Source organism: Gobius niger, assembly GCF_951799975.1.
Source record: "Gobius niger genome assembly, chromosome: 2".
Lineage (NCBI taxonomy): Eukaryota > Metazoa > Chordata > Actinopteri > Gobiiformes > Gobiidae > Gobius > Gobius niger.
This window is the reverse complement of record NC_136853.1, coordinates 45,518,853-45,533,259: the sequence shown is the minus strand read 5'-3', so window position 1 is coordinate 45,533,259 and position 14,407 is coordinate 45,518,853. Positions and strand designations below refer to the sequence as shown.

The window sequence follows — 14,407 nt, the reverse complement described above, 5'->3', positions numbered from 1 at the left end:
ATTTTTCGTCACTTTTTGTCAATGTTTTCTCACTTTTTTTGTCACATTTCCATCATTGTTTTCGTCTCAGTTCTGTCGCTATTTTCACAGAAGCTTTTTGGACTTGGGGTAAAGCCAAACTGGAGAAAATGTGCTCGGTTCAGGTGTTTCTTTAACTGCAGTACTAAAACATACAAAAAGTGACCCTAAAAAGCACCAGAAGCTCCACCAGTGGCACAATTACCCCAGTTTGAGAACCACTGCTTTAGAAAAATGCCGCAAAGTTCCTAAGTTACGGACAATGCGTTTTAAAGGGGTTATTTTAAGTTTTGAGTTAACTTTTCACATAGTCACACATTCAGAGAGAGATCATCATTTGGGATGGATTTTTGACTTCCACATTCTGCTAACATCTCTCAGAGTCAAGCCCAGTAACTCGATGCGCCTCCAGTTCTCTCTGCAGCTGTTTTTTAACCCATATTTTTCTCTTTTTCCACTGACACTGTTTGCTCATTGTTTGCTCCTCACCGCCCCCCCCTGCCTTTCCGACCTTCCCCCTCTCTCAGATGCAGGACGCTATGGGCTATGAACTGCCATGGGTCTACTTTGTCTCTCTCGTCATCTTCGGCTCCTTTTTCGTTCTCAATCTGGTTCTGGGTGTGTTGAGCGGGTAAGATCTTGTAGTCGTCATGTACCCGTTGTGTGGTTTTCAAACGGAAACGGCCGATGCAGCGAGACTCCCCCGAACCGCAGCCGCACCTCAGTGGTTTGGGTATTGTTGTTTTTTTATGCTGTTTGACCTGACCCACTCTCTCCGAGGTGTAAAGATCAATTTGGAGGTAGAAAGGTTTTATTAGTAATCATCTGGACTGCCTTACCTGTGTTATTTGGAGTTTTCTATCGAAGTAGAGGTATTCATTTATCATCGGCTGGACAAGGTTGGTGCCAAATGCAAAATGTAGTCGTCCAAAGCATAAAAGTGAAGTGGTGAAAACACACTCAGCTGTACAGTATCTGTAAGAGAGAATTAGCTGAGACTGGCTAGTAGCTTGTGCTAAAGTAGCGAAAGCAGTCAAAAAAGCAAAATAAGACCTGATAAGACCTGTGCGGTCGAAGCGCGTGGGCTGGTCCATTACTGGTATGGTTTGGTTTTTATTTAGACAGGGACAGTGCACAATTTAACATTGACCAAAAGGAAAGATGTGCCAGGTTATAGCAAAGATGCTAATTTCCACCCGTCGTCCCTGGGCAGGTTGATGTTACAAAAACGGATTTTAAATGTAGATGAAAACTTGTAGTCTCGCCAACCAGACTCCGCTTCTTTACAGAAGAGGGTCTGGTCCATTGCGCTTTCAAAGGAAGTGACGCAGCGATATAGAGCCGACCGACCAATCAGAGCAGCTCCCTGAACGTCACGTTGTTGCGCCTTTGTTTTGTAGTTTTTCAACCGAAGCAACCACTTCACGTAATGCTCCGGTTTGCTTGTATTCTTAAGTTTTTCTGACATAAACGACAGAAGTCATTTACTGAACACCGTGTGGCGGGAGCGCCATTGTTAACGTCCCAATGACGACAACTCACATCCGCTCTGTTCTCATTGGCTGCTGCGCTTCGGTCGTCCCACATTAGTCCCGCCTCAAGCAGTAGCTTTTCTACGACAGAGTCCCCAAACTAGTCTCCTGTTTCTTAATTAATAAACATCGGAGATTAGTCTGGATGCCAGGCTAGAAAACTATTTATACATTTCGACATCACTAAAAACATACATTTAATTTAAACAAGATTGGAACATTAGAGCATTTTCTACTGGTCCTTTTTCTAGGTGAAACGGCCGCTCCTTCATGGCTTCGTTACAGGTCATGAGCAAGTTTGTTTTTCTAGAAGCCTTTTTTTAGTCAAATGCGCAAAACTTTTGAATGTCGAACTTGCAATAATCTCTGTTGGGGTGAGTTCCACTGACCCGATCACAGAGAAGGCAGATTATGGGACGCTGCATTCTCCTCTAGAAGTGGATCGAGTAGCTCGAGTCTACTAATAAAGGACTTTTATTTTTGCTACATGACTCGAGTGCCTCGGACTTTATTTTGCTTTTTTTGACTGCTTTCGCTACTTTAGCACAAGCTGTTCTACTAGCCAGTCTCAGCTCATTTACTCTTACGTGAGCTCAGCCCAGTCTTTGTAGAGCACCGGTCTACCTTCTCACTTTTTCCCAGACCATTGATGCACTCGCCCTCTTCTATTTTCATATACAGTATCAGTCTGATTGTATAATAATCTAGTGGTTCCTAAAGTCGGCCCATAAAGGGTTGAACACAAGTCGGACACTTAAAAAGTAAAGGAGGTTTGTAGTTTTGTGTGCAAATTCAGGTGTAAAAAGTGACTTATTGATTTGATTAGAGTTCATTTAGTCTCATGATAAGGTTTAAGAAATACACAGAGGGAAGAGTAATCACAGATTTTACTCAAGAAAGAATGATACTTGAAAACTCAACTTTATAATGGCTTGTACTTGTATTGCGCTGTACAAGCCTTTGTTACCGAGTTTCTCAAAGCACCACACTGTCGTCACCAGTGTGGCTAGCAGTCTGCGCCATTGGCATTCTCACTCATTCATTCTCGTTGTACATGTTTTGTCGTGGCTTTGAAACCTACGCAGACAGGGGAGAACATGCAAACGACGCACAGAAAGGCAGAAAGAAAAAAAAAATGGTATTACCGTGAGTCCAGATGATTACTTTCAAACCTCTGTTAGTGAATGTTTAAGTTTGAATTGGCGGTTTGACACATCCCCAAGCCAATGGAGTCTCGCTGCAGACAGTCAGTTCAACCTAACACACTTCTCCACAGTGGTTTGACTTGGTGTGACGTTAATGGATCATTCATAATTCAAACAAGTCTGCGCTCTCGATTCTTCCATGCAAAATTCTCTTTTCTTAAACCATTTTGTGACTTACAAATACCTGCTACACCTCAACATGTGTGCGAGCGCAGTAATTGCTGAATATGCATGATCCAGTGTCCAGCCGGGCACGTAGAAAAAGAACGAAAACAGGTTCCTTTTGTTGGCCTCAGTGATTCTCAAACGTTTCGGCTCCAAATCCTTCAGAAGATCTGCCTTTGTTTGAGAATCACCGGTCGAACCACTTGATCCCACTAATATGGTCCCTCCACTTTCTCTCGCTTCTCTCCACCCATCCCCCAACTATCTATCTATCTATCTATCTATCTATCTATCTATCTATCTATCTATCTATCTATCTATCTATCTATCTATCTATCTATCTATCTATCTATCTATCTATCTATCTATCTATCTATCTATCTATCTATCTGTCTATCTGTCTAACTATCTATATCCGTCCATCCACCCAACCATCCATCCATCCAAACATTCACACATCCATTTATCCATCCCCAACCAACCAACCAACCAACCAACCAACCAACCAACCAACTAACCATCCATCCATCCAAACATCCATCCAACCAACCAACCATCCAACCAAACAACCAACCAACCAACCAACCAACCAACCAACCAACCAACCAACTAACCAACCATCCAAACATTCAACCAACCATCCATCCATCCAACCAACCAACCAACCAACCAACCAACCATTCATCCATCCATCCAACCAACCAACTAACCCCATCCAACCAACCAACCAACCATCAACACATCCATCCATCCCCAACCATCCAACCAACCATCAAACCAACCAACCAACCAACCAACCAACCAACCAACCAACCAACCAACCATCAACACATCCATCCATCCCCAACCATCCAACCAACCATCAAACCAACCAACCAACCATCCATCCATCCAAACACATCCATTTATCCAACCATCAAACCAACCAACCAACCATCAACACATCCATCCATCCCCAACCATCCAACCAACCATCAAACCAACCAACCAACCAACCAACCATCCATCCATCCAAACACATCCATTTATCCAACCATCAAACCAACCAACCAACCAACCAACCAACCAACCAACCAACCAACCAACCATCCATCCACACACATCCATTTATCCAACCATCAAACCAACCAACCAACCAACCATCAAACCAACCAACCAACCATCAACACATCCATCCATCCCCAACCATCCAACCATCCAAACATCCATCCATCCATCCAAACATCCATCCCCAACCATCCAACCAACCATCAAACCAACCAACCAACCAACCAACCAACCAACCAACCAACCAACCAACCAACCATCCATCCACACACATCCATTTATCCAACCAACCTTCCTTCAATCCTTCCATCCATCCTTCCTTCTCTTTCTCCGTCACTCCCTCCACCCCTCTCTCCGTCTCTCCATCCCTCCCTCGCTCCTTCTAAATCCCAGGTGAACGATGCAGTGGGATACAGGTGGCCGTGGCTTTACTTTGTCACTCTAATCATCATCGGATCCTTCTTTGTGTTAAACTTGGTTCTGGGGGTTTTGAGCGGGTAAGGCCTGGGTGCAGAAACAAGACAAAACTGCACATCCTCAAACCGCCTCTAAACTGTTGTTTCTTCTTAAAAATGTCTTTCCTCTGGAACTGTCGCTACAGAAACAATGCGCTTCTTGCTTCAGGCCATTGTTTGTCTTGACAATGTTTGTTTATGATGTCATTTTCCTTTTTGATCGAGTGGAGTTTTCAAAAAAAAAGTCTTTATACTGTTATTCATGAGTAAAAAGACAATGTTGTGCATTCAAAATAAAGCTAAAATGCTCTTGATTTCATACATTTTATTGCAGAATACAATTTTAACAGCTTTTCCTTTCATAATATTATCCCGTAGTATTCAGTTTAACCTCCTTTTTCAATCTGATAGAGTTCCAAGTACCACCTGCTAAATCCTAGTAGTTAAATGTGCTTATAAACTGTTGGAATCAGTTTGGGCCAAAGCTATAACTATTAAATCCCTCTTTAATTAACCCCCACCCCTTCTTCTGTATGGCTAAAACTTCCTTCTGCATGATCCTGATCTGCTGATCTTGTCCGTCCATCCATCCATTTCTTCCGCTTTATCCGGGGCCGGGTCGCGGGGGCAGCAGTCTCAGCAGAGATGCCCAAACTTCCCGATCCACACACACCTCCTCCAGCTGTTCTGACCCCGAGGCCACACCTCCTCCAGCTGTTCTGACCCCGAGGCGACACCAGGCCAGCTCGGAGACATAGTCCCACCACTGTGTCCTGGGTCTTCCACGAGGCCTTGTCCCACTAGGACATGCCTGGAACACCTTCCGCGGGAGGCGACCACTGGGGCTTTTCCACCAAGGTGCTGGTTCAGAGCTGGTTCTGGTGCCGGGTTGGTTCCATACTGACTTGGTTTTCCACCAAAATGAGAGCTGTGCCTATTGTCATAGCAACGCTTTGGGAAGTCAACATCAAAAATGGATAGTAACATCTCACTACAGCCACTTCTGGTTATAAAATACAGAAAAATAAGTTTATGTTTCAGTCACAGCAGCCGTTAACATTTGGGTTTCTTCTTTCTAACTCTTGTTTTAGCTAAAGAGCATAAAGCAAAACCACAGTTTCCTCCACAGAGACTGTTTTGGCTTCTCCAGGAAGTTCTAAGCACAAACTAACTGATATTGATTGTTTGTTGGAGGAGAGAGCCACGCCCCCAGCCGCTGACATCACTGCTGCTCGTTTCTTGGTCCAGCTTTTAATTGGTTCCCAACCGGCACCAGATTTTTGAACCAAGAGCCAGCGTTTTTTCAGTGGAAAACGAAAGAACCGGTTCTGGAACTGGAACTGGCCCAGAACCAGCACCGGCACCAGCTTGGTGGAAAAGGGCTACAGGATTCATCCGGAACAGATGCCCTATAGCCACCTCAGCTGCTCCTTTCGACGTGAAGGAGCAGCGACTCTACTCCGAGCTCCTCTCGGGTAACTGAGCTCCTCACCCGATCTCGAAGGGTGTGCCCAGACACCCTGCGAAGGAAACTCATTTCGGCCGCTTGTATTAGCCGCTTGTTCTCACTGAGAACAAGACCCCGAGATACTTGAACTCCTCCACTTGAGGCGAGGACTCCCCACCGACCTGTAGAGGGGAAGGAGAACCATGGCCTCGGATGTGGAGGTGCTGATCCTCATCCCGGCTGCAAACCGCCCCAGAGCAGCTGAAGGTCCTGGTTTGCTGAAGCCGTTAAGAAGGACTGTAACTTCAAAAAGCCTTATTGCGTTGCCTTATTAGAAGCTGACTTCCTTTTGGCTGCCCGACCCTGTGACGTAAACTCCTATAGAACTAGTGACGTGATTGGAGCGTTTTGGGGGTAATGAATAGTCGGGTGTGTCTGGTTCAAACAGCTCGGAGGGGTTTGCCTTGTCTGACTCCGCCCGCCCGCTAAACTAATGAAGCTGTCAGCGCATGACACCGCCTGCCCTTTTACCGGATGGCCCGTGTGTTCCAGTGCGTACGGGGCGGATTGACATTGTAACAAATAGCTTAACAGGAAGAAGGAGGGCAACAACATCACAAACATTAGGTTGTTGAGAATTGATGCGGACAGAAAGCAGATGCACATTAATTGGGTTATAAGTATAAAAACACAAACAAATATTACTCAAGTACAAGTAAAAGTTGCTCCGTCAAATCTCCATATCCGGTAATATTGACTTTTTTGAAATAAAAAATGTCCATCACAGGATTTTCAACGTACAACACGAGCGATCGCGATGCCGTCACATCCGGGGGCCGTGGTAGGCATTTTGTGTTTTAAAGAGGGGGTATTATGCTTTTTGCAGTCACATAGCACCAGTCCATAGCAATGATGATGAAACCTTCTGTTGGTCTGTAAATGCAGTAAATTAGAATAACTGCCTTGTATAAAATGTCTCTTTCAAAATGGCTGTAGTGAACGTCTCAGTAATTTCAAACAAATAATAATTTCAAACAAACTGCAATTGGAATGTTTGACGCACCCGTACTCCTTTCTCATATAGCTACTCCAACGACAATATGTTCGCTAAACTCGGGGAATAGAATGCAAGAGACAGTGGAATATTTCTGGATAAATATCAGGGGTTCAGCTCTAACGGTTCGGTTCACGGTGCAGGTCCCGCGGTTTGGTGCATCACGGTAGTGTACAATCAAAAAAATAATAAGTAGGTTTTGAAATGAAATAGCCTAATGATCGTTGTTAGACAGTATTTATAACCTTAGAACACAACTGGCAATGCTGTCAAAGCAAAATACAAGACAAATGAGCACCAAAGTAAAACAAAATTAAAAGAAATTTAAAAAAAAAAGCATCGCAGAGCAGGCCATGCGCTCGTTCAGTTTCATTTTCGCTTTCCTCACGGAGGCTGAAGCACTGGGAGCAGCGAGTTTGATTTGAAGCTCATGTTTGGCCAGTTGTTGGGATACTTTCTGCGTGTACTTAATTCGGAGACAAAGCTTTGGAGACGGAATATGGCCAGGATTGGATCTTACGCATTTGTCTGCGCCTCCGACATTACGCAGCACTGGATCTATAATGAACCACAGCCTCGGTCACTGCAGGAGAGACTTAAAGGTCCTATATCATGCAAAATCGACTTTTTGGAGCTTTTAGCCATGTTGTTATGCTATTTCCTTATCAAAAACACCCCCAGAGTGGTTTGTGGCTTCATTCACGCAGCTCTCAGTAATCCTCCTGAATCCTGCTCTCTGAGGCTCCGCCCTCTCCTGGTGAACGACTGAGTGTTCAGTTGTGTCGTAACAGCGGAACGGAAGTGCTCGACATCTGTAAAGCAATGCCTTACAGCCTGATTTTAATTTGTAAAACAGCTTTTTCATTATTTCTGTCGTAAGAAAGATGAAAGAGGAAAAAAAAAAAAAAAAAGGATGTTCCCGAGGTGCTTCCAGGTCAGCTGTGGCCAAAACAAACACCCCTGAGACGTCATGTTTGCGCTGCAGCTGAAGATGGAGCTCGTTATATCTGGACACACCTGTTCTTTATTCTTACCTAACGATAAGGAGAAAAAGAAGCGCGTTTGGCTACGAGGACGGGAGTTTGTTCAACCTTTTTCAAGAAGAGGCCACTCGAAGTTGTTTTTTTCTCCGGGATTCAGCGACTTTCACCAAAATATTGTTTCTCTGTGACTGTCTCTGATGGATGTTTGGTGAACCTTCGCCAGAATCAAAGAGGATTAACTTTTATAACCAACGCGAGTCCCACAATGTAAACAGCGATGGACCAGAGGGTGAGTCAGTCCAAACGCGCGTTAGCTTGTGTGTTAGCATATTAGCTTGTGTGTTAGCATATTAGCATGTGTGTGTTAGCCATTTATGAAGCTGTGTTGCAGATGTCAACTCCTTATAACTGCATCGTCACTTATTGTTGTTTATTTATATTACGGTAAAGTTGTATGTGCGGAGAGAGTTAACTGAATTGTGTCTTCCGGGTTTGAAAAATGCCTCTATAAAACACTTATATTTATCACAAAAATGAGTGCTCCATAATGGTAGAGGTACAATATATCATATAAATGCCTATACTTAACTTTGGAATGGCTAAAATAGCAGGATATAGATCCTTTAAACAAAGACGCGCAGATGTCTTGTGTGTTGGAGGAACTGTAGACCGGTGCGGAGCGTCTACAGTTGCAGTTTCGCGGTGAGTGACGATGACTCACAGTTTGGATGCGCACACACACACACACACACACACACACACACACACGCACGGCAGTCAGATCTCGTGCACTCGCGTTGTTGTGACGCCGGGTCGTCCTCGGACAGCAGCACCGCGGTCCACATGGACCCGTGGCCAATGCCCGCGGCCGGTGGGACGGTCACGTGGGGGCTGCCAGCGGATTCCTGGGAAATAAACATGGCGGCGCCCTTATGGAGCTAAGCCCTGCCCTACTCGAGATTGCGTTTTATATTATATATTTCAAAGGAAGTGGAGTGAGTCATTTCTCAGTAATTTACCCAATTCAACGAACAACGATCTCCCAAACTCAAAGCCTTTCAGATTTCAGCTGCCCCCACGACCCGGCAACGGAAAAGTGGAAGAAAAAATGGATGGATGGATGGATGGACGATGCTAACATGTAGCATTATCATGTTAGCATTCTCCGTTATTCATGTATTTATGGACTGTTGAACCACTTTGCTCCTCCCCATGTCTTTGTATCATTATATTTAGGAGAAAACTATATTCATAATTCAGCGTTTGTTGAAGTAGTTTTTTAATAATTAGAGAAAGTTTAGATTTTTCTCCAAATTGTTTTCCCCTTAACTGTTTTCAAACTGTTTGTACTGTTTGTAAAAGATATTTATTTTTCACTTGAATTATACAAAATAACCTGAATTAAGAAAAAACCTGTACTTGTTCCATTGGCAAGAATAGGTTTTATCTCCTCAAACTTTAGATTTAATCTCTAAATTCAAGTAGATTTAAGTCATTTCTTCCTTTGCAATGAATATTCTTTTAAGATTATGACCTTAAAGGCTGCTCTGCTAAGACATTTGAAGGAATTGACAGTATTTTTCCACATTTCTATGTATTTTAACAGGCGTTTCGTCTCTGATTTGGGTCATAATATTCCTCAAAATCATCTCAAGGGCCAGAGTTTGCTGATGGAGGGCCTACCCCTGCTATAAAGCATTATTATATTTATATTTCAAAGGAAGTGGAGTGAGTCATTTCTCAGTAATTTCCCTAATTCAACGCACAACGATCTCCCAAACTCAAAGCCTTTCAGATTTTCTTTCAACTCGGAGGACAATGCGTTCCGTAGCTGCACACTAACGGGTCATGATGACGAACAGATCATTAGTCTCTTCATCTGTGGTCTTGTGATTAGGCCGTGCTCGATCGATACAGCGTCGTCCGATACCGCATCCTCTGAGCGTTTGATTTCTGTTGTGATTGCTGTGAGCGCCGATCCGCAGCCAATACTCGCTGTTAGGCGCTTCATCATTTCTCGTCACGGATCCATCGCTGACGCTCACAGACACTTTGTAAACGTGTCCGGGCCGATCGACCGCGGGGAAAATCCATGCAGGAAAATCACTCGGCCTTTTATCGAGATTTATTTCTGAACCCGGCGCCGATGTCCGAGAATAACTCCGGTCACGCGAATCCAATAATAAACGTGAAAAGACCACGGATTGATTAGATACTCGGGAGAAGAAAGACCTCCACACGGGCGCCGACCTTTGACCTGGGGGTGGTCGGTGAGGAAGTACAGCCTGACATGCAGTACAAGGAGCAGCTTCTGAAGGTGGAGAAGAAAAGTATTTATGGAGAATTTATTACTTTCTATTTCACTGCATTTCTTTAAAGACTCCAAAGTAAGAAAGTGTATCGTTTTTGGTTCGATTTACAGTTTTCTCGAGTGCTTTTTAACACCGTGGTTAACTCGAAAAAGGATGTCACTTTCCCAAAACAGCTGTAAGTCGTCAGTGTCCTCAAAAGGCAAAAGTCCCTTCAGCTTTGTGTTAGTGTCAGAACTTAAACTTCCGCGGAGCATCAAAAAGCATTGCAAGCTGTTAAAATCAAGGCATTTAATGTCATTAAAAAGTATTCAATTGAACTCAAACTGGCATTAAATCTGAATTTATTGGAAATTTGTGAAATGGGTCAACAACAAGTTCTATAAGTTACCAAAATGATGGTCTAATGTTCAGCTGCAGCTTTGGCTGAAATTGACCACATTTTTTGGCTTAAAGGTTTTGTTTTGTTTTGTTTTGTTTTGTCCAATTATCGTTTGCATTATACTATTTATACCAAATACTGGGGCTGAAAGATACATCGTTATCGTATCGATATCGAGATATGAACATTCAAGAAGAAGAAGAAGAAGATCTTTATTTATATAGCGCCTTTCACAGACATGGTCACAAAGCGCTTTACGTGAGACAGTTGTACATTCACTCCATACTCGGTGGTGTAAACTACGTTTGTAGCTTCAGTTTCCCCTGGGGGAGACTGTCAGAAGCGCTTTCGCGACTACACACGTCTGCGCCAACGGACCCTCTGACACCACCATACATTCACTCACACACATCATTCATCCTGGCCTATTGTGCATGTTTTTAGTGGTAGGGGAAACCGGAGTGCCCGGAGGAAACCTACGCAGACACGGGGAGAACATGCAAACTCCACACAGAAAGGCCCCGTGCAGGTGGGAATCGAACCCGGACCTTCTAGCTGTGAAGCGAGAGCGCTAACCACTGTTCTACCGTGCCGCCAAGTTATTCAAGTTCAAGATATCAATATCGCAAAAGAAAAATATATCGTTATTGTATTGATATCAAGTTATGAACATTAAAAATATTCAAATTGAAAAAGCAGGATGTAAAAGATAAGGATTTTCATAAATAAAACTGCACTCTGAAAAAGACTTAGTTTTCACCGAACCCATAGTCATATCGTATCGTATTGACATCGGGATATCTGGCGTGAATGTCGAGATATGAAATTTTGTCCATATCGTTCAGCCCCACTATATACCGTATATTTCGGCCATTGAAGCGCACCTTACAGTAAGCCAGCTAAATTTACATCCTTGTGCACATATAGGCCGCACTCGAATATAAGCCGCAGGTTTTCATAGCGCTGTGCATCCGCTCAGATCGGCCCATGGCGAGGACGAGGAGGGAGAAGCACCTCATCCCGGGGAACGGTGTGGGCGGAGGCAGGGACGGCAGTGATAAACGCGTAAAACAAATGGCCGCAGGGTTCAAAGCGTGGGGAAAAAGTAGCGCCTTATAGTGTGGAAATGATGGTATGCATTTTTACATTTATAGTTTTAGCTTCCAACACATTTGACCTGAAAGAAAGCAAAAAAAAAGAAAGCAAAAAAGCCTTGACTCATCCCACTCCAGGCCCAGAGGGGAGGGATCCTGTAAAAGCCGACAGCTGTTGGCTGGAAGTGACTTGTGGTGGAGGTGATCTGAGCTCTGAACTGACCAGAAGCTGTCTGGACATTTTAAAAACTCAGAGGAGCATCATCATGACATCAATGACATCAGTCTGACTGAAAATGCAGGATTACTCACACGTAGATACAGACGGCATCTCGCCATAGAAGGGGGCGTGGCCTCGCCCAGGGGGAAATAGAAGAGTCTTGTCTGTGTCCATAGATTCATTTTAACCATTTTGCATTTAAAATACCTTATATCTGAGCAGCGTCAGCTTCGTGGTTGTATAAGCTACGCGGAGGCGGAGTGATCTGCTAGAAAGTAGTCCCTTAAAATGCGATCATTCCTGTGATGCAGGTCAGTTATATTCCAAACATGACTCTATGGACACAGACATTTATATGGTAAGTCTGGTGTTATAAGTGATTCTAATGCAGGCTAGCTGACACCATAGAAATGTGCTAGCCTAGCGCCACGTGGCTCTTCAAATATAGACACAGACGCATCTCGTCATAGAAGGGGGCGTGGCTTAGCCGAGGGGGGAAATAGAATCACAATTTTTCACTCTTTTTTGCCATTTTCTGGTGGAATATGAACTTATTTATCACATACAAATAAAGTCAAGTGTAAATCAGGCCCATATGGATATTTTCTCACAGCAGATTGTTCAGTAGAAGTGAAAAAACGGCAGTTGTAGCTCGCGCTAGCTAACCGCTAGCATTAGCCCGATGCTAGCATGTAGCATCATGTTAGCATTCTCCGTTATTCATGTTTTTATGGGCTGTTGAACCACTTTGCTCCTCCCCATGTCTTTGTATCTTTATTTAGTATAAACTATATTCATAATTCAGCATTTGTTACAGTTGTTTTTGAATAATTAGAGAAAATTTAGATTTTTCTCCAAATTGTTTTCCCCTTAACTGTTTTCAAAAATGACCATATATGGGCGATTCCAGAGATGCCGTCTGTGTCTATAGATACAGACGGCGTCTCGTCATAGAAGGGGGCGTGGCTTCGCTGAGGGGGAAAATAGAATCACAATTTTTCCCTCTTTTTTGCCATTTTCTGGTGGAATATGAACTTATTTATCACATAAATAAAGTCAAGTGTAAATCGGGCCCATATGGATGTTTTCTAACAGCCGATTGTTCAGTAGAAGTTAAAAAAACGGCAGTTGTAGCTCGCGCTAGCTAACCGTTAGCATTAGCACGATAGCATTCTCCGTTATTCATGTATTTATGGGCTGTTGAACCACTTTGCTCCTCCCCATGTCTTTGTATCTTTATTTAGTAGAAACTATATTCATGATTCAGTGTTTGTTACAGTAGTTTTTGAATAATTAGAGAAAATTTACAATTGTTTTCCCCCTTAACTGTTTCCAAACATGACCATATATGGGCGATTCCAGAGATGCCGCCTGTATCTATATGAAACAGAACAGGAAACCGCACGGTCAAAGCTCACCAAAAAAAAGCAAATAAATCCTTTGCACTTTCAGCAAGTTTTCTGAGTGTTTTGTGCTTATGTTGCCGAAACCAAATCCACAGACTCTCCGAAAGATACAAAAACAAAAGCCCGAGGCCGTCGTGAATTCAAGTGCACGACAAGCTGCACTTTTGGACCGTGAAGGGAGAGCGAGCCGGGGGCGAGTACGAGCGCGCTCACACATGCTAATGCAGCGAGCGCCCGGGGAAGCGCCGCGTCCGCAGTGTTTTGACAGGAGCGTGCCCAGGTGGGACAGCTGGTGGGGGCGCCCTCTGCCTCCCTCTGGGCCTGCTGTAACCGAGCGAGCGTGAGCAGTTTGGGGGAATCCCGCGGCAGTCGCATTATAACAAACATAAGCTCTGCATCGCCCGGCAGCGTCAGCGCACCTGGGGCCTCCGAGTGTCCCGCCGCGGGCTCCAAACCGCGGACAATGCACTTTTATTGTGATGCAGAAATATCTTTTCTGCCGCGTGTTGGTGTTTATGGGGTGTTTCCACCGCGTAGCTGGGAAGAGCCGGTCGTCACATGTGGTGTAGAGGAGCCAGAAACTGAAAATGAAGGTGTTGAACTTAAAGGGATGTTTCAGGATTGTTGACAAAGGCAAGGCAAGTTTATTTGTAGAGCACAATTCATACACAAGGCAATTCAAAGTGCTTCACAGTTGCATAAATACAGGGCTGCCAACTTTTCACCAAACTTTGGAGTGAGACTTTGGTCGGTCCCGAGCTGGGGGGCCTTTTTTCATGGCGATAGTGTCTCGTAATCGTATTAAATTCTAAGCCAAAAACAAGTCTACGTTTTACATGACTGAGCACATCAGAAGCTGCATAATGGATCAGAGGGGGTTTGGCTCCACCCCACATGACCATCAGAACCTGTTGAAAGTGTGGGAGGGCACTCTGAAGGGGGGGTTTGGGGTCCCTCCCCCAAGATTTTTTTTAGAATTCAGATATGATTTCCTGCAATCTGGTGCATTTTAGATCATAAATAATAATTTTAGCTGGTCTATTTACTGCTGTTAAAGAATTATATTTCTGGGCCCCTTTCAAACTGGGGC

General features: G+C 44.0%; 1 protein-coding gene across 12 annotated transcripts in view; it reads left to right on the top strand.

The window, feature by feature from the left end:
* Positions 1-14,407, top strand: part of cacna1c (calcium channel, voltage-dependent, L type, alpha 1C subunit) — a 373,377-nt gene that overhangs the window by 203,034 nt on the left and 155,936 nt on the right. For all 12 annotated transcript variants that reach the window (XM_079552350.1, XM_079552351.1, XM_079552357.1 and 9 more), the window contains exon 7: positions 546-649. In XM_079552350.1, coding sequence (XP_079408476.1) covers positions 546-649 — 104 coding nt within the window. The remainder of the gene's footprint in view (positions 1-545; positions 650-14,407) is intronic.